This window comes from Artibeus jamaicensis, unplaced genomic scaffold, assembly GCF_021234435.1.
Source record: "Artibeus jamaicensis isolate MK-2021 breed Jamaican fruit bat unplaced genomic scaffold, CSHL_Jam_final contig_482, whole genome shotgun sequence".
Lineage (NCBI taxonomy): Eukaryota > Metazoa > Chordata > Mammalia > Chiroptera > Phyllostomidae > Artibeus > Artibeus jamaicensis.
In genome coordinates, this window is record NW_026521857.1 from 15,153,067 (window position 1) to 15,172,943 (window position 19,877).

Consider the following 19,877-nt stretch of genomic DNA (forward strand, 5'->3'; position numbering starts at 1 on the left):
AAACGTTCCAACATCCGAATTATAGGGGTACCAGAAGAGGAAGAGGAAGAGCAGGTGGAAATCTTATTTGAACGAATAATAAAAGAGAACTTCCCCAATCTGGCAGAGGCAATGGACTTCCAGGAAATGCAGGAAGCTCAGAGAGTCCCAAAGAAGTTGGACCCAAGAAGGAACACACCAAGGCACATCATCATTACATTAGCCAAAATTAAAATGAAGGAGAGAATCCTACAAGCAGCAAGAGATAAGGGGACAGTCACCTACAAAGGAGTTCCCATCAGACTGTCAGCTGATTTCTCAAAAGAGACCTTACAGGCAAGAAGGGTCTGGAAAGAGGTATTTCAAGTCATGAAAACCAAAGACCTACAACCAAGATTGCTCTACCCAGCAAAGTTTTCATTTAGAATGGAAGGGCAGATAAAGTGCTTCTCAGATAAGATCAAATTCAAGGAGTTCATCATCACCAAGCCCTTATTATATGAAATGTTAAAGGGACTTACCTAAGAAAAAGAAGATAAAAAAAGATGAACAGTGAAAGGACAGCAAACTCACAGTTATTAACAACCACACCTAAAACAAAAGCAAACTAAGAGGACAGCTAGATCAGGAGCAGAACCATAGAAATGAAGATCTCATGGAGGGTTAGCAACAGGGGAGTGGGAGGAGGAGAAGGGGGGAGAAGGTACAGAAAATAAGTAGCATAGACAGTAGATAGAAAATAGATAGGGGGGAGGGTAAGAATAGTAGGGGAAATAAAGAATCTAAAGAATTTGAGACACGTGTGCATGAACTAAAGGGGGAAATGAGGGGAGGGGTATGCAGGGTGGAGGGGAATGGAGGGGGGAATAGAGCAAATGTAATGGCATAATCAATAAAAAAAAATTAAAAAAAAAAGATCCAAAATTGCTATAACCACATGCTTGAGCAATAATACCAATTACCAGGTTAGTTTATTGTACTAGTAATCAATTACTTTTAAAAAAACTGGGTCAATTATCACTATTCTAGATATTCTAGATATTCTATGGGTAAGTTCTTAAAAGTTTTGTTAATTAGAACATTAAATAAAAATTAGAAAACTAAGGGAATTTCAGGGGGAAAAAAGGATTTACAGGAACTAGCATAAAGGACACATGGACAACAACTAAGGGGGGTGGAAAGGGGAGGGAGGTGAGGGGCACAGGGGAGTGGGCTGGGAAGGGAGTAAAAGAAAGAATACTGTAGTTGAAAAATAATTTAAAAAATAAATAAATTAATTAATTTTAAAAAATAGAATGGAAGGGCACATAAAGTGCTTCCCAGATCAAGCCATTACTATATGAGGCATTAAAGGGACTTATCTAAGAAAAAAAAGATAAAAATATTAACAATAAAATGACAACAAACTCATAATTATTAACAAATGAACCTAAAACAAAAGAAAAATAATGAAAACAAAAACTAAGCAAACAACCAGAACAGGAACAGAATTACAGAAATGAGCATCACACAGAGGGAGTTCAGTGGGGAGGGGGCAGGGATGAATGGAGGGGAAAGTTACAGGGAAGAAGAAGCATAATAAGTAGGCATAAAATAGACGGGGAATGATAAACATTGTATAGGAAACAGGACTCAAAGAACTTACATGGGCATGAACTAAGGGGGGGAATGCTGGAGGGTAGGGGGGCAGGGGGAGGGGGATAAAGGGGGAAAATTGGGAAAACTGTAATGGCATAATCAATACAAATAATTTTAAAAATAATAAAAAAAGAAAACTAGAGACATTAATTCCTTCACTATTAAGTGAATGTATACTACTTAAGCTCTGCTTTTAAAAGGTCTTTACCCAGTATAGAGATACTTCAAAAAATTAAAAACAGATCTGCCTTTTGACTTAGTGATTCCACTTCTGGGAATATATCCACAGGAATCCGACACATTAATTCGAAAGAACATAAGCACCCTTATGTTCATTGCGACGTTATTTACAATCACCAAATATGGAAGCAGGCCAAATGTCCCCCAATAAAACAACTATGGGACATTTATACAATGGAATTCAACTCAGCTACAAAAAAGAAGAAAATTTTACCCTTTGCAACATTGGAGATGGACCTGGAGAACATTATGCTAAGTGCAGTAAGTCAGCCAGAGAAAGATAAATACCATATGATTTCATTCATATGTGGAAGAATCTAATGAATAGATTGAACTAACAAGGAAAATGGGGACAGACTCATAGACGGAAAGCAGGATGCAGCTAGTGGTGGGAGGGAGGTTAGGGGTGGAGGGACCGAACAAAAAGGAAAAAAATCATGGACACGGTCAACAGTGTGGTGATTGCTGGGGGTGGGAGGTATAAGGGGACTAAAGGGTAATGTAAAAAAATACAATAAAAAATTTTAAAGAGGTCTTTCCCTATGCTCTTGGTAACTATTTAAGATCTGAATACATAATATAAATATCAAAAAATGTTGCAGCCCCACTGGCCAGTCAAGTCCTATGAGAGTAGTGAGAAATCTAAATGAAGTGGAAATAGATCATGATGTCTATTTCCACTTGATGTCTAAATGCATCATATAGATGCATTTCAATGACTGTGCGAAGCTCAAATGTAGCAATTTGATTTGATCAATTTCCTTCTTAGATTTTATGGGTATAACATTCTTATCAGTATACACTGATAAATTACACATTGTAGTTCCAATTTTTTAATATGAACACATCTGGGAAAGCATAACCGAAGTTACCAGGAAAAGACGATTTGCTACGGAAACGCCTTATCTACTTTTCAGAATACAGATGTGAAAATTCAAGACCCAGCTTTCACTCTACTGAAATATCATGTTTTGCTCAAAATGTTGACTTTTTTTCTCTAACAAGAGTTAGATGTGAGCCTGTACAGCAACATACTAATGAAACTACGAAAGTATACACAATGTGGGGCAAAAGTAGGTTTATGGTTGTTTCTATGGAAAATAATACAATAATTAATAATACAAGAATAAACTGTGTTTTGCATACTCAACTGTAAACCTACTTTTGCCTTACCCTGTATGTACCCTTTTCTAAATTCTCATGAAGAATTTTGAAAACAGCATTCATGCATTAAACAAACACTAATAATACAAATACTTTGCAATATTCATATACAAAGAAAAGTAGCATTGTTGTAATAATACTGAACATATTATCTTATTACACTCATTTCAATGACTACAACCACCATTCAGAATCTTTTCCCTGGCTACAAAGTTTTTTAAGAAGTTCATTTTTTTAACATAAATTCCACAAATGTCTACAAACAATAACTAAAAAAATTCCTTTGAAAATCCGAGAGTAGATGTGAAGGTTTTCTGAGTCGTTAAGTATTTTAAAAGAAGAAGTCCCGTGTGTGCCTGTGTTCAAGCCTAGTGGCACTGATAAAAGGCTGAATGGTTGTGTTACCACTCCTAGTCAAGTACGGACAATCCATACACAAATATATATGAGTGTGTTACCTCCTTTCTCTATATATGCCTGTCTCTTTGGGTATCTAAAATCTCCATATTGGCCCTGGCTGAGTAGCTCAGTTGGTCAGAGCATCACCCTAATACACAAAGGCTGAGTGTTCAATCCCCGGTGAGGACACATACAAGAAGCAACCAATGAATGCATAAATAAGTGGAACAATAAATCAATGTTTCCAATGCAGAATGGAAATGATGAATGACAACTTAGAAGAAGGGCCAATGGCAAAAGTTAGAATTGTAAGAAAATAAGAGTTGAAAAACAAAAATCAAGAAAGTGCCATCTGACCCTGTATCTATAGTGACTATAAAGATTTTTTTAAAAAAAAGATTTTATTTATTTATTTTTAGAGAGGAAAAGGGAGGGAGAGAGGGAAACATCAATGTGTGATTGCCTCTCACTTTCTCTATCCACCCCCCTCTTCTTTCTAAGATCAATGAATAAAAATTAAAAGAAAAAATCTCCAGGTTTTCACTGTGTTTAAAGTTCTTTATGCAATGCTAGCCCTCATACCTAGATTTTCTTTCCCTAATGACAAAGGGCCTTGTTAAGTAATGGTGAACTGGAAGTGGGAAGAAAGAGGTACAAATATAAAGTATAATTCTACTTTATAGAAATCAATGGCATTAATTTTAACATGAAGGACATGTATTTTCACTTTATCCTCATTTCATATAGTGATATTTATACTAAAAGGGTAATAAAAGGATGAGACTGAGATTGAAAGGGATTTCACTTGAGCCACAGATTCCCGTGGTGGGAGTGGTGGCAGGGGCAGAAATATGAAAAACCAAAGGGGACTTTCTGAGAAAAGAGGAAATAAGAAATAAAATAATATGGGGGCAGGACACAGTAGTCTTAGGACCTAATGACCAAAGAATGAGGAGATTTAGCTAACTGAAGATACAGAATGCAAATGCAGAATGGAAATGATGAGTGACAACTTAGAAGAAGGGCCAATGGCAAAAGTTAGAATTGTAAGAAAATAAGAGTTGAAAGACAAAAATCAAGAAAGTGCCATCTGACCCTGTGTCTATAGTGACCGAAGATTTTTTTAAAAGATTTTATTTATTTATTTTTAGAGAGGAAAAGGGAGGGAGAAAGAGAGGGAAACATCAATGTGTGATTGCCTCTCACTTGACCCCTCACTGGGGACCTGGCCTGCAACCCAGGCATGTGCCCTAACTGGGAATTAAACTGGCAACCCTTTGGTTCAGAGGCTGGTGCTCAATCCACTGAGCAACACCAGCCAGGGCTGAAGATTTTTTTTTAAAGCCAAAGATGGGTTGGGGTGGGGGGAAGCAAAAAAGGTGCTAACTGGAAAAAATTTTAGTTGTCTAGGTATCAAAAGGACCAAGGACTAGGAGAAGATGGGTAGGGGTTAGTGAGTAATGAAAGGGTTCAAGGCAAATGACAAAAGGAATGTCAGTGTTCACTGCTAAAACCTCAAGACCAATTGCACAATGTGAAACATGCAAGACATCTAAGATGTGTGCAGCTCCTTTCTGGAACTGAATTAAGTGACTATTTTTATGGGTCACTGACCCTTGAAATAAGAGGTTCCCTACACTATATTCAAAGTTAGGAAAGTCAAATAGTACATAAAAGGACTAGGAAAGCTTTCAGTATTTTTTGCCACAGGGATGCCTCTACTAAAAATCAAACACTAGAGGTTTATTTTTGTATGGAAAAACCAATATGAAATTTTATGGCAGCCTTTATTATTTCATTTTACACACTTTATTTGATCCTTGCTATACATTCTGGAGATGTGGAAAGAATTTGATACAAAAAAACAAGTAGGGCCTAACATGTGTTCTTAGTAAGCAGCTGCTCATTAAGATAATACTTCCAGTTACTGGCTTAGAAAGCAAGATTCTGAGATTACTGCTGGACTTCGGCTTCTGACTTGTCAACCAAAAGAGTTACTTCCTCTTTAGTATAATGAATTGCAGAAGTACAGTTAAACAGTTATCTGTGAGGGTTTATTAAAAGGCATAGGATATGGTGGGTGAGCAGAGATACTGATTTTTTTTTGCCATAACCAAAATATTTACGAATTTCATAAAGTGGAAAGAACTTTCTAAAAAATTAGTAAGATCCGTTTCACAAATAACCAATTCAACTGGAACACTGAATAGTAGAAATGATAAAAAAAAATTGTTCTTTTGGTTGATAAAAAATTTATATCAGGGCATTCAAGTAAAGTTGTTTTCTGTGTTCTGATTTAATGAGTCATGTGCGTGGTATCCGGCTGGGTGACATGAGTGCCGGCTCAGTGAAGCCTACTCTAACGTCTCCCAGCACAGCCTTCTGAGGGGCAGGAAAGCAAGAACAACATGTCAGACCAAAGTAATATCAAAGGAAGAGAAGGCAGGGCTGGAGATGCTGTGTGGCTGACGCGTAACACGTCTTGACCTGTGAGTGTCCGCTATGTAGTCAACGTCCTATGGGCTTCAATAACCTAAGAAGTACCCAGGAGCAACGATAATGCAGTAATGAACAGTCCTCAAAAAATACTTTTGCAATTCAAGCTGAAAAACACTACACTTAATTCGATGGTTTTAACCCTACTGAAAGACATCCTTAGAAACCACTAGTGATTTCTTAAAAGATACATGAGTATTAAATGTTTTATACGTGCTTGTGTAGTGTTTAGTTCTATTAAATATACTTTAAGGACACAAATTAATTTGGAAAATGAAACTTTTCTGAAACTGTCAATGATAAAATATGTTGAAGGAAAATGAAATGGCAGTAGATATGTTGATAAAAACTTAGATTTAAAATGAGGCCCATTTAGTGTTAATAAAATGCACTCTTAAAAATAAAACTGAAGGATTATTCTATATATATACCACATGGGGATGATGTTCTTGTGTTTTAAAAGATAATATTTGTGATGAAAAGGGCCCTCCAGAAAAAAGATAGTAAAAAAATACAGAGAATGATTAAAGCTTATCAAAATATAGCTTTATCACTTTATATAAGTTACTTATTATAAGGGAAAGAAAAATAAGGCACAAAAGAGAGGAACAACATTTTCTAAGGATGTCTATAAAATCAATGAACAACTATGTTTTTCCCTAATCAAAATTCTTCATATTTATTTGAGTTAAAATCTGAGAGTACTCACAATGACAGCAACACCACAGCAATTAAGGTCCATTCTGCAGGTTTGTGTATAATATTTCTATTTGTTAATCTGAAAGACAGATAAAATTTACAAAGGATTGTTACATTCTTCTATTTATAGAAAAGTCAGATTACTGATAACATATGTCGAGCACTATTTTATTCTTGTTATATTTGATAGGAGAGTCAATAGCATAGTAAGTAATATGGCTTGATATTCAGTATCTGATAGTGACTATCTCAAAAGTAAGTGCTCCAGCCCCAATTTTATATATTTATAACAATACTACTATTAGACAAAATGAAAAGCAGCATGAGAACCTAAATTGTATGGTATATTAAAATATACACATGTAAACACCTCCGTATAATCATGTGTTCTATGTTTTCCTCAATCATGTTTTATTAAACCTAATAAAGTAAGCAATTTCTGATTTTAATTTCAATTCACCTTTTGCACCTTTCCATACCGTGCTAGGTTAGCAATAGGCAAGTGAAGGATGTCATAATCCATAGTTTATAGAAATGAGCATTCACTTAATAAATTTTAAGACTAGGTCTTTATCAAGAAAATTTAAATTTAAAAAAATTAGTAGTAAATTGTGAGCCTTACAGTCAAGAGATGGAGGTGTAGGTAAACACGGCTTGCTTCCTTGCATAACCACATCAAAATTACAATGAAACTACAGAATAGCCATCACTCAGAACTATCAGAAATTGAGTTGCATGGAAGTCCAATAATTTAAAGAAACCACATTAACCCCGGTAGGAGATGTAGAGATGTGGAGACACTGAATGGGCTGGTCCCACATCCATGTGTGGTAGATAAAAACTCAGGAGGGGTATCTCGGGAGTGAGGAGTCCCAGCCCCACACCAGGCCCCCCACCCAGCCGAGAGTTCTGGTGCCAGGAAGATAAGTCCCCATAATTCTGGCTGCAAACCCAGCAGACATTGTGCTGGTGGAAGACACTGCTGGAGTCCCAAGCAGTGTTTGGGACTCCCTCTGTACTCTAGCACCAGGGTAGCAGCTTAAAAGGCACCACTGGCATATGGGGTGGAACTGAAGTTTCTGGCATCAAGGCAAGAGCTAGGGGACAACTTTCTCTCAGATAGAAAGGTGGACAGAGGCCACTGTTACTTTTCCGAATCTTCCCCCCACCGAACCACAGAGCCTGCAGTCAGGACACTTTTGAGACTCCATCAACTTGGCTAACACTGTTTGCCCCACCTTAGAGATCCCCTGGGCTCTGCCCCACCCAAATTTTAGTTAACAGTGGCTTTTCCATAGGAAAGGCTGCTCTTGGCACATGCTTTACAACTTCCTAAATTCTCTCAGACAAGCAACAGCCAGCCTCAGTGAGCCGTCAGCCCTGGTACCTCTTGCTAAGCGGCTGTAGGTCTGGCACTAGCAGCAGAGAACCTAGATTCATAGTTTGGCTTCACCTGGGAACCTTGAAGCCCTGCAAAAGTAGAAGCAATTTGCAGATAGCTCCTGTGTTCTTCTTGGGGCCATCAGGGTGGCCCCAAGAAGAACACAGGAGAGGGCTCACCTTGGCCTGCACCACCTAAGAAATCCCAGGGCTTGTGTACCCAGTGGACAGCTATAGAGCACACTCGAGTACCACCCTGCTCCTGCACAGGGGATCATCCACAGAGGGTGGAGGCTGGTGGTCAGAAGTCAAAAACAGTCCTTGCAGCTTGACTGTCTTGGATACATCCCTCCCACTGACCTGCCAACAGCAATCAAGGCTGAACAACAAGAGGAGTTGTACTCAGCCCACAAGAAGGGCATACTTCAAGTACCCACACATTGATAGGGGAGACTATGCCACTGGACCCTACAGGAAACCTACTATATTAGGCCACACTACCAAGATCATAGCAGCTTTACTTAACACAGAAATAAACACAGGGAGGCTGCCAAAATGAGGAGACAAAGAAATATGGCTCAAACAGGAAAGGGAAAAGAGGCTCAGAAAGAATGAAGAGAGATTAAGAGAAATGCAAGACAATATGAAACGTAATAATATCCGAATAATAGGAATACCAGAAGGAGAAGAAGAAGAACAAGGGATAGAAAACATATTTGAAAGAGTAAAGAGAGAAAATTTCCCTAATTTGACAAAAGAAAAAGTCACACAAATCCAGGAATCTCACAGAGTCCCATTCAAGAGGAACCCAAAGAGGCTCACTTCAAGACACATCATCATTAAAATGGCAAACTTCCAAGACAAAGAGAGAATCTTAAAGGCAGCAAGGGAGAAAAAAGAAATAACATATAAGGGCGTCCCAATAAGGTTAGCCACTGACTTCTCAATGGAAACACTCCAGGCAAGAAGAGATTGGCAAGAAATATTCCAAGTAATGAGAAACAGAGGCCTACAACCAAGGCTACTTTACCCAGCAAGGCTCTCAATCAAGATAGAAGGCCAAATAAAGAGCTTCCAAGACAAAAGAAGTCTAAAAGAATTTGCTGCCACCAAGCCAGCTCTACAAGAAATACTAAAAGGTCTGCTTTAAGGAAAGGAAGGAAAAGAGACAGACAGAGAGGAACACAGGTACAAAAATGGCAATGAATAAGTACCTATCAATAATATCCTTAAATGTAAATGGATTAAATGCTCCAATCAAAAGACACAGAATAGCGTCATGGATAAGAAAGTATGACCCACACATATGCTGCCTACAAGAGACCCACCTCAGGACAAAAGACCATCACAGACTAAAAATCAAAGGCTGGAAACAAATTTTCCAAGCAAATGGACAAGAAAAAAAAGCTGGGGTAGCAATTCTCATATCAGACAAAATAGACTTCAAAAAAAGAGCCATAAAGAGTGACCCAGAAGGTCACTTCATAATACTCAAGGGAAGAATCCACCAAGAAGACATTAACATCATAAATATATACGCACCCAACATAGGAGCACCAAAATATATAAGGAAAATCTTAGAGGAATTCAAGAAAGATATAGACAGCAACACAATTATAGTGGGGGATTTTAACACCCCACTATCAAAAATGGACAGATCTTCCAAACAAAATATCAACAAAGACATTGCGGCATTAAACAACACCCTTGATGAAATGGACCTAACTGATATATACAGAGCTCTTCACCCCAAAGAAGCTAAATACACATTCTTTTCAAATGCACATGGTACATTCTCAAAGATAGATCACATGATAGGGCACAAAACAAGCCTCAACAAATTCAAGAATATTGAAATCATACCAAGCATTTTCTCTGACCACAAGGGACTGAAACTGGAAACCAACCCCAAAGGAAAAAAACCCAAAACACCCAAAATCATGGAGACTGAACGGTATGCTATTAAACAATGAATGGGTCAAGAATGAAATTAGGGAAGAAATCAAAAAGTTTCTGGAAACAAATGAAAATGATCACACAACAACCCAAAACTTATGGGATACAGCCAAGGCAGTCCTGAGAGGGAAGTTTATAGCAACACAGACCTACCTAAAGAAAACAGAAACATTTCAAACAAATGAACTTACTCTACGCCTACAAGAACTCGAGGAACAACAACAAAAACAGCCCAAAGCAAGTAGAAGGAAGGAAATAACCAAGATCAGAGCAGAACTAAATGACATAGAGACTAAAAGTACAATTCTAAAGATCAATGAATCCAGGAGTTGGTTCTTTGAAAAAATAAACAAAATAGACAAGCCCTTAAGTAGGCTCATCAAGAAAAGAAGGGAACGGACACAAATAAACACAATCAGAAATGAAAGAGGAGAGATTACAACTGACAGCACAGAAATAGAGAGGATTGTAAGAAATTACTATGAAGAACTGTATGCCAAGAAATTTGAGAACCTAGGGGAAATGGACACATTTCTAGAAAAATATAATCTCCCAAAACTCAATGAAAAAGAAGTAGAACACCTGAATAGACCAATAACAGCAAAAGAAATTGAAGCAGTAATCAAAAAACTCCCATCACACAAAAGCCCTGGACCAGATGGATTCACAGGAGAATTCTACAAAGCATTTAAGGAAGAGCTAACCCCCATTCTTCACAGACTATTCCAAAAAATCCAAAAGGATGGAAAACTCCCTAACTCCTTTTATGAAGCCAGCATCATCCTAATTCCAAAACCAGATAGAGATACAACAAAGAAAGAAAACTTCAGGCCAATATCGCTGATGAACATAGATGCTAAAATCCTCAACAAAATATTAGCAAATCGCATCCAACAATATATCCAAAAGATTATACACCATGACCAAGTGGGATTCATCCCAGGGATGCAAGGATGGTTCAACATTCGCAAAACAGTAAATGTAATTCATCACATAAACAAAAGCAAAGACAAAAACCACATGATCATATCAATAGACGCAGAAAAAGCTTTCGATAAAGTACAACACCCATTTATGATAAAAACACTCAGCAAAATGGGAATAGAGGGAACATTCCTCAATATAATAAAGGCCATTTATGAGAAACCTACAGCCAATATCATACTCAATGGACAAAAACTAAAAGCTTTTCCACTAAGATCAGGAACAAGACAAGGATGTCCACTTTCACCACTCCTATTCAATATAGTATTAGAAGTTTTGGCCACAGCGATCAGGCAGGAAAAGGAAATAAAAGGCATCCAAATAGGAAAGGAGGAAACAAAATTGTCACTGTTTGCAGATGACATGATAGTGTACATGGAAAATCCTATAGACTCTACCCAAAAACTGCTCAAACTAATTAATGAATTTGGCAAAACAGCAGGATACAAAGTCAATATCCAGAAATCAAAGGCATTTTTGTATACAAACAACGAATCAGCAGAAGCAGAAATCAAGGAAAAAATCCCATTCGATATAGCAAAAAGAAAAATAAAATATCTGGGAATAAACCTAACCAAAGAGGTAAAAGACCTGTATGCAGAAAACTACACAGCACTGAAGAAAGAAATCAGGGAAGACACAAACAAATGGAAACATATACCTTGTTCATGGATTGGAAGAATTAACATCATCAAAATGTCCATACTACCCAAAGCAATATACAGATTCAATGCAATACCTATTAAAGTACCAATGACGTATTTCACAGACATAGAACAAACACTTCAAAAATTTATATGGAATCATAAACGAGCCCGAATAGCAGCTGCTCTTTTGAGAAAGAAGAACAAAGTAGGAGGGATCACAATACCTGATATCAAACTGTATTACAAAGCCACTGTAATCAAAACAGCCTGGTACTGGCATAAAAACAGGCACATAGACCAATGGAACAGAACAGAGAGCCCAGAAATCAACCCAACCCTCTACAGTCAATTAATATTCGACAAAGGGGGCAGTAACATAAAATGGAGTAAAGATAGCCTCTTCAGCAAATGGTGTTGGGAGAACTGGACAGCTACGTGCAAAAAAAATGAAACTTGAGCACCAACTTACACCATACACCAAAATAAATTCAAGGTGGATAAAAGACTTAAATATAAGCCATGACACCATTAAAGTCCTAGAGGAGAACATTGGCAAGAAAATCTCAGATATTCCACGCAGCAACATTTTTACGGATATGTCCCCTAGAGCAAGGAATATAAAGGAAAGAATAAACAAATGGGATCTTATCAAAATAAAAAGCTTCTGCATGGCTAAAGAAAACAGTATTAAATTAAAAAGACAACCAACTGTATGGGAAAACATATTTGCCAATGATACCTCAGACAAAGGTTTAATCTCCAAAATATACAAAGAACTTACACGACTCCACTCTAGGAAGACATCGAACCCAATTAAAAAATGGGAAAAGGACTTGAACAGACACTTCTCCAAAGAGGACATACAGAACATCCAGAGACACATGAAGAGATGCTCAATATCGTTAGCTATCAGAGAGATGCAAATTAAAACCACAATGAGATACCACTTTACACCAGTCAGGATGGCTATAATAAACAAAGCAACAAACAACAAATGTTGGAGAGGGTGTGGGGAAAAGGGGGACCTTAGTTCACTGTTGGTGGGATTGTAGACTGGTACAACCATTATGGAAAACAGTATGGAATTTTCTCAGAAAAATAAAAATGGACCTGCCTTTTGACCCAGCAATTCCACTGCTAGGATTATACCCCAAGAATCCTAAAACATCAATTTCAAAGAACCTATGCACCACAATGTTCATAGCAGCACAATTTACAATAGCCAAGAGTTGGAAGCAACCGAGGTGCCCATCAGTAAATGAATGGATCCAAAAATTGTGGTACATATACACTATGGAATTTTATGCAGCAGAGAGAAAGAAGGAGCTACTACCTTTTGCAACAACATGGATGGAACTGGAAAGCATTATGCTGAGTGAAATAGGCCAGGCATTGAAGGACAAATACCATATGATCTCACCTTTGACAGGAAGCTAAAGAATAAAACAAACAAGCAAACAGAATAAAAACAAAGACGCTGAAATAGAGAACAAGTGGGCAGCGACCAGAGGGGAGAGGGAAGGGAACTTAAGGGGAAAAAGGGGGGAGGGATTTTGAGGAACAAGTATGAATGACACAGAGATGAGGACTGGGGGGGGGGGGGGGGAATGGGAGGGAGGGGGGAGACCGGGTGGGGGGGAAGAGAAAAAAAAAATGTACTTGAAAAGTAACCAAATAAAATTAAAAAAATAAAATAAAATAAAATAAAAAGAAATATGGCTCAAATGAAAGAACAGAACAAAACTCCAGAAAAAGAGCTAAACCAAATCAATACAAGCTATCTATCAGATGCAGAGTTCAAAACACTGGTTATAAGAGTGCTAAAGGAATTTAGTGAGGACTTCAACAACATAAAACAGATCCGGTCAGAAATGAAGGATACACTAATTGAATAAAGAACAATTTGCAGAGAAACAGCAATACAGTGGAAGAAGCCAAGAATCATATCAATGATTTGAAACATAAGAAAGCAAAAAACCAATCAGAACAAGAAAAAAAATGTCCAAAAAAGAAAAAGAAAAACAAAAGCCCAACCTGAGGATAGTATAAGGAACCTCTGGGACAACTTCAAACATTTCAACATTTGCATCAAAGGGGTGCCAGAAGGAGAAGAGAAAGAGTAAGAAACTGGGTATCTATTGAAAAATAATGAAAGAAAACTTCCCTAATTTGGTGAAGGAAATAAACATGAAAGCCCAGGAAGCAGATTCCCAAACAAGATAGCTATAAAGAGACCCATTCTAAGACACATCATGATTAAAATACCGAAGGTTAAAGATAAAGGGAGAATCTTAAAAGCAGCAAGAGAAAAGAAGTTAGTTACCTACAATTGAGTTCCCATAAGACTATCAGCTGACTTCTCAAAAGTAACTTTGCAGGCTAGAAGGGATTGGCAAGAAATATTCAAAGTCATCAAAAGAGGGACTTACAGCCAAGACTGCTCTACCCAGCAAGCTATCATTTAGAATTGAAGGGCAAATAAAGAGCTTCCCAGACAAGAAAAACTTAAAGGAGTTCATCATCACTAAGCCATTATTATATGAAATGTTAAAGGGACTTATACAAGAAAAAGATCAAAACTATATACAATAAAATGGCAATAAATATCTATCGACAATTAAATCTAAAAACAAAAGAAACAAACAAGAACAACAGAGGCAGAATCATGGATACAGGCAGTGTTTTAATGGCTGCCAAAAGGGAGGTGGTTTGGGGGAATGGGTAAAGAGGTGAGGGGATTAAGGAGTACCCATTGGTAGTCACAGAATAGCTATGAGGATGTAAAATATAGTCTAGGAAATGGAGTAACCAAAGAACTTAAAACACTTTACTCATGGACATGAACAATGGCGTGGGGATTGCTGGAAGGAGTGGGGGGTACTGTGTGAAAGGAGCAAAGGAGGAAAAATTGGGACAACTGTAACAGCATAATCAATAAAAATCAGTAGTAAATTCTACCACTTATTCGGAGAAACTATGTTGTCATCAACTTAGTTTCCCGGAAAGCATTTAGCAAGATTGCTGTAAATAAAAAATAGTATTAATCAATTAAAAAAAAAAAACCCAGCCAATTACATATGATAAAGGGCTGTTATCCAAAATATACAAAGAACTCTTAAAAATTTAACACAGGAAAACAAACAGCATAACTAAAAAATGGGCCAAACATCTTTTTTTTTTTTTTTTTTAAGATTTTATTTCTTTTTAGAGAAAGGGGAAGGGAAGGAGAAAGAGAGGGAGAGAAACATCAATGTGTGGTTGCCTCTTGCTCTCCCCCTACTAGGGACCAGGCCTGCAATCCAGGCACGTGCCCTGACAGAATCGAACTGGTGACCCTTTGCTTTGCAGTCTGGTGCTCAGTCCACTGAACTACACCAGCCAGGGCCCAAACATCTTACTAGACACCTCACTAAAGAAAAATAAGTGACATATAAGCAAATGAAAAGACGTTCCTGGAATCATCTGAGAAGAGCAATTTAAAACAAGATACCAAACAAAATTTTTAGGACAGGAAAAATACTCTATGATATTATAAAATGATGGATACATGTCATAATACATTTGTCCAAACCCATAGAATATACAAAACCAAGAGTAAACTCTAATGTAAACTACTGCCTCTAGGTGATAATGATGTTGTCCATGTACAGTCATCAACTGTAGCAAATGTACACTCTGGTGAGGAATGTTGATAATGAGGCAGGTGATGTATGTGTGGGGAAAGAAGGAATATGGGAAATCTCTGTACCTTTATCTTGATTTTGCTATGAACTAAAACAGTTCTAAAAAATAAAGTCGTTAATAAAAACAGCCAATAAATAAATGGGCAAAGGATTTGAGGAAGCAATTTACAGAGGAGGAAAACTGAATTGAGTAAACATTTGAAAAGGAATTCAATTACACTACTAATCTGGAAAACTTAACATAAAAACAATAACTCATTCCATCTTATTGGCAAAAATAAAATACTGACAATATCAAGGGTTGGTGAGGACAAGAGGAAGGAACAATTCCAACATACTATTGATGTGAGCAATCAAACAATTTGGCAATATTTAATAAAGCTAAAAATGCACATAAATAGCTCAGTTATTCACAGATATAAACTCTAAACAAATTCTCTCACTTCTGCATAAGGAAATGTATATGGAGATAGTGTGACACTGCTTAGAATAAGAAAAATAAACTGTGGCACTTTTAAGGAATGCTAAATAGCTGTCAAAATGAATAAACTAGGCTTACATATTTCGTTCATCATAATTATAATGAAAGGCATCAAGTACGGCAGCACATTATTTCTATAAATCAAGATCGGACAATACTCAATATTATTTACGTACACATATATGTAGGAAAAGTATAAGAACAAAGACTGGAAAGATACACATCAAATTCACTTATTGGCTGCCCCTGGGGACGGAAGGACAATGGATGGGAAAGGGGAGAAAGGGAACCCTTTGCACTGGCTGTTTCATCCGCCAGAAACCTCTCCCCAGAAGAGTTTCCTCTGCATTAAGGCCCACCTGGACCACCCTATTAAAAAGTAAAAACTTCTCTCCACCTCCCAACGCCAAATTTCTGACTTCCTTATCCTGCTACATATTTTTCTTTTTTCCCTGTACCACTTATCACCTTCTAACATACGATTATTGTTTATTATGTTTTCCCTGACGGCAGGAATCTGGGCCCTTCACCTATTTATTCCAAATGCCAAGAACAAGTGCCTCACAGTCAGTAGGCATTCAATTAATTTTTTCTAAGCAAATGAATTAACCTAAAATATTTTATTTCTTTTATTTAAGTATATCTAAACATAAAATATTAGAATATGTTAATTCTGAGTAGAGAGTATGTGTATCTTTGTTAATCTTAATTTTTCCATAGTTAAACTGTTACACATACAAAATTTTAAAAATTCTAGATGATATAAACAGGAAGTATGTATAGTGGTTAAAAGTTCGACAGACCTGGATTCAGTACTCAGATCTGTTAGTAGTGTTTCATCTTGGGCACATTCAACAGCTATAAAACTTTGTTTCGATTTAGTAAAACAGGAACAATAGTATTACCTATCTCACAAGGTTCTTGTGAGGATGAAATGTATAAAAGATATCCATGTTGCCCAATTCAATTTACATCTCTCAGTCCTCATATTAACCTATCAGCAATATTTGACATTCTTTGTCATTCTTTGCTTGGGTTCCACTTACCTTATTTCCCTCCCTCTCACCAGCGTGCCTCCCCAGATGTTTTAATTTTCGATTGTCCAAGGATCTTTGCCCTTGGGTCTCTCATCTCCTCTATATATGATCACTGCTTTGATGATGTCATCCAATCTCACAGGTCTAAATATTAGATACTATGTGCTGACAATTCTCAAATTTATTATCTGTAGCCTGGACCTCTTCTTTGAATCCCAGAGTTTATAATGGTCTACTTGACATTTCCACTTGAATGTAAAATAGGATTCTCAAAACACAGTACAACAAAAGCTAAGCTCCTCATCTTTCTCCCACAAACCAGTCCTCCCGCAGACAGCTACATCTCAGTATATGGCTGACTAATCCTTGCAGAATCCAATTGCTCAAGCCAAAAGTCCTGAGGTTAACATGGCTTTCTTTATGTTCCATATCTAACAAGTCAAGTCCTGATGGTTCTTTCTTCAAAAAAGAATCTGATTACTTATTACCTCCACTGCTTTTACCTTGGTCCACACCATTTCTTGCCTAGATTACCAAAACAGTATCCTGAAAGGTCTTCCTCCCTCTGCCCATCTATTATAATTCTCAAATCACCAGCCAGAGCAATGCTGTCAAAAATCTATGTCAGGTCCTGTCATTCCTCTATTCAAAATCCACCAACTGCTCTCCATCTCAGAGTAAAAGTCAAAGAATGACCACAGCTACAAGGCCTACATAGTCTATACCTCACTCACTCCCTACCCTGTACCTCTACCTCTGCTCATTTGTTCACCCTCGCCAACATCCTTTACGTTCTGTGAATACACCAGGCCTACTCCTGCTCCACAGCCTTTGCACCTGCAGTTTCTGGTCTGATATATTTTCACAGATACAATGTGGCTTTCTCTCTCACCAACTTTTAAATCTTTATACAAATGGCATCTTCTCAATGTGGTATTCCCTGACTAGCCTGTTTAAAAGACAGCTTCTTCCCTCCTCAGTACCATCCCCTCTCCCTGCTTCTGGGGAGAAAATGAGGAGAAAGAACTGGGAAAGGGCATAGCACCACATAATAATACATGCATTGTTTTATTAGACTAGTTCCATGGGAGAAGAAATTTTTGTGTTTTGTTCACTGCTCTGTCTGTAGTAAAACAGAATCTAGCACATAACCAAAAAAAAAAAAAGTTGAATAAGCATGTAAGAGGAAAAATGATGAAAATAAATAGAAATTTCCTTTTTTATTGTATTCAAATCCTCCAAAGTTAAGATGAATTTAAGATTTAATTAATTTCTTATTTAGCAAAAATGCACTGCGTGACTGCTCTATCTACACCGCTGTTCTGGGCACTGAGGAAAACGTGGCAGGGCCTTTGCTTCCAGTGACAGGCTTGCAAAGTTTTACTCACTCTCACATTCTTCTTCTGCTGAGTCAAAATAATTTCAAGCATAGATGGTAAATGAATTACTATTGTCTGAGTGATAATACATAAATAGAAATATTTGACAGAAAGCATTTAAAAAGCACAGCTTCGAAATATAATTTGAAATTCAAAACAGATACAGGAAAAAAGTTTGATTTATTACTGAGGAAATTAAAAAAAAACTTTTGTGTCGAAACATAATTCCAGTTCAAATCAGATTTAGAGAAGTATCTTGGGTCTCAACACTGAGGGCAGTGAATTTTTACCCAGAAACTTCTGATGGAACCACTATGCCGGGTAAGTCAATATACCATTCCGGATAAATGACTGTGATACAATTCAGTGGGAAGGACAGCTCTAGTCACAGGGGAGATTCTTCAAAGAGCTGAAAGAGCTGCTTGACCTTTTAAGTTCTCACAGGCTTTCAGGTTTGGCTGCACATAAGAATCACCTCGGGGGCTGTTAAAAAATACTAATGTCTGAGCCCAACCATAATCAAATGAAACTCAATCTGCAGGGTTGCAGCCAGGCACCCTGGGTAAATGTGATGCACAACTGGCTTGAGAACCACTGTCCTACAAGTCCTTACTGTTGATTATCATTTCAAAGAGGATATGGTTATTTTTGTCAACTCTTTTCCACTGCCAGTGTTGACTGAAAGATCCCTCAACCCTAGTCACTGAAATCCATACAGCATTTTTTCAGATTTCACTTATAAGCCCAGCTGACAAATAGTCACATACTCGCTGAAGCTGTCCTGCCAGGTATCTTTAGACCCCAAATGAGTTACCTTACCAAAGGTCATTCTGTACTTTTAACTAATCAACATTTTTCTAAAAAGTAGCAAAGTCAATTTAAGCAATTTTTATTAAAGCTACAGATTTTGACCGGCAGGTACTAAAAAGTACAAATTTGAACAATAAATTAACATCAAGGGTTTTATAACATCTCCTATACCAAAATAATACTTTGGTGCCTTATTTTCCCCCACCTTTTTATTGACTATAAACACACATAGAAGTAGAAAGAATATAAAATAAACTCCCATGTGGGGGAGCTTTGCCTGCAGAACCCTCCATCTGCCGTGGATGAGAGTAAGTCTACCAAGACATCATCTTGCTTGGGGAGGAAAGGTGGCCGAACTCTCAGAGGAGAAGGGCCAGGAACCTGTTCCTCAATGAGCTGTTACTGCGTTCAGTTTGCACAGGAATACAGGTAAAGCTCATCAATCATGGTCAGGCAGTAAGGATCAAACAATAGATAACATACAAGGAACTTAAAGGGCTTATTCTAAGTCAAGATCAGATAGCTAAAGGGCTATAAAACTTTGGGAAACAAACTCATTTCATGCTTGGACCCTTATTAGAAAATTGAGGGCATTCTTAGCAAAGCATGTTTTACAGGATTTTATGCATTCTTTCTTAGGCCTGATCTCCCTGGGGAAACGCCTGTTCCTGCCCAGGGCCACACTGCCCTCTGTCATTGTTCCAGGCTTAAGTCAGGCAGGGGGAGTAAGGCAGCCAAGAGATTAGGAGACTTCTTGCATGAGACTTCCTGAATGAGGACTCAGGCTAGGTCAAAACCAAGGGGCAAGGGTCCATCACTCCCTTTTTATATCACCCCCAAGTCCTTCCCTGAGGGCACCTGTATGACTGTGCCTGTCTTAGGTCATCCGTCCCTTGAGGAATCTT

At 37.6% G+C, this 19,877-nt stretch overlaps 1 protein-coding gene across 1 annotated transcript in view; it reads right to left on the reverse strand.

Moving 5' to 3' along the window:
* RPAP2 (RNA polymerase II associated protein 2) overlaps positions 1–19,877 on the reverse strand; it is a 105,755-nt gene that overhangs the window by 37,373 nt on the left and 48,505 nt on the right. Inside the window, exon 11 of the mRNA XM_037162049.2 lies at positions 6,626–6,694. Coding sequence (XP_037017944.2) covers positions 6,626–6,694 — 69 coding nt within the window. The remainder of the gene's footprint in view (positions 1–6,625; positions 6,695–19,877) is intronic.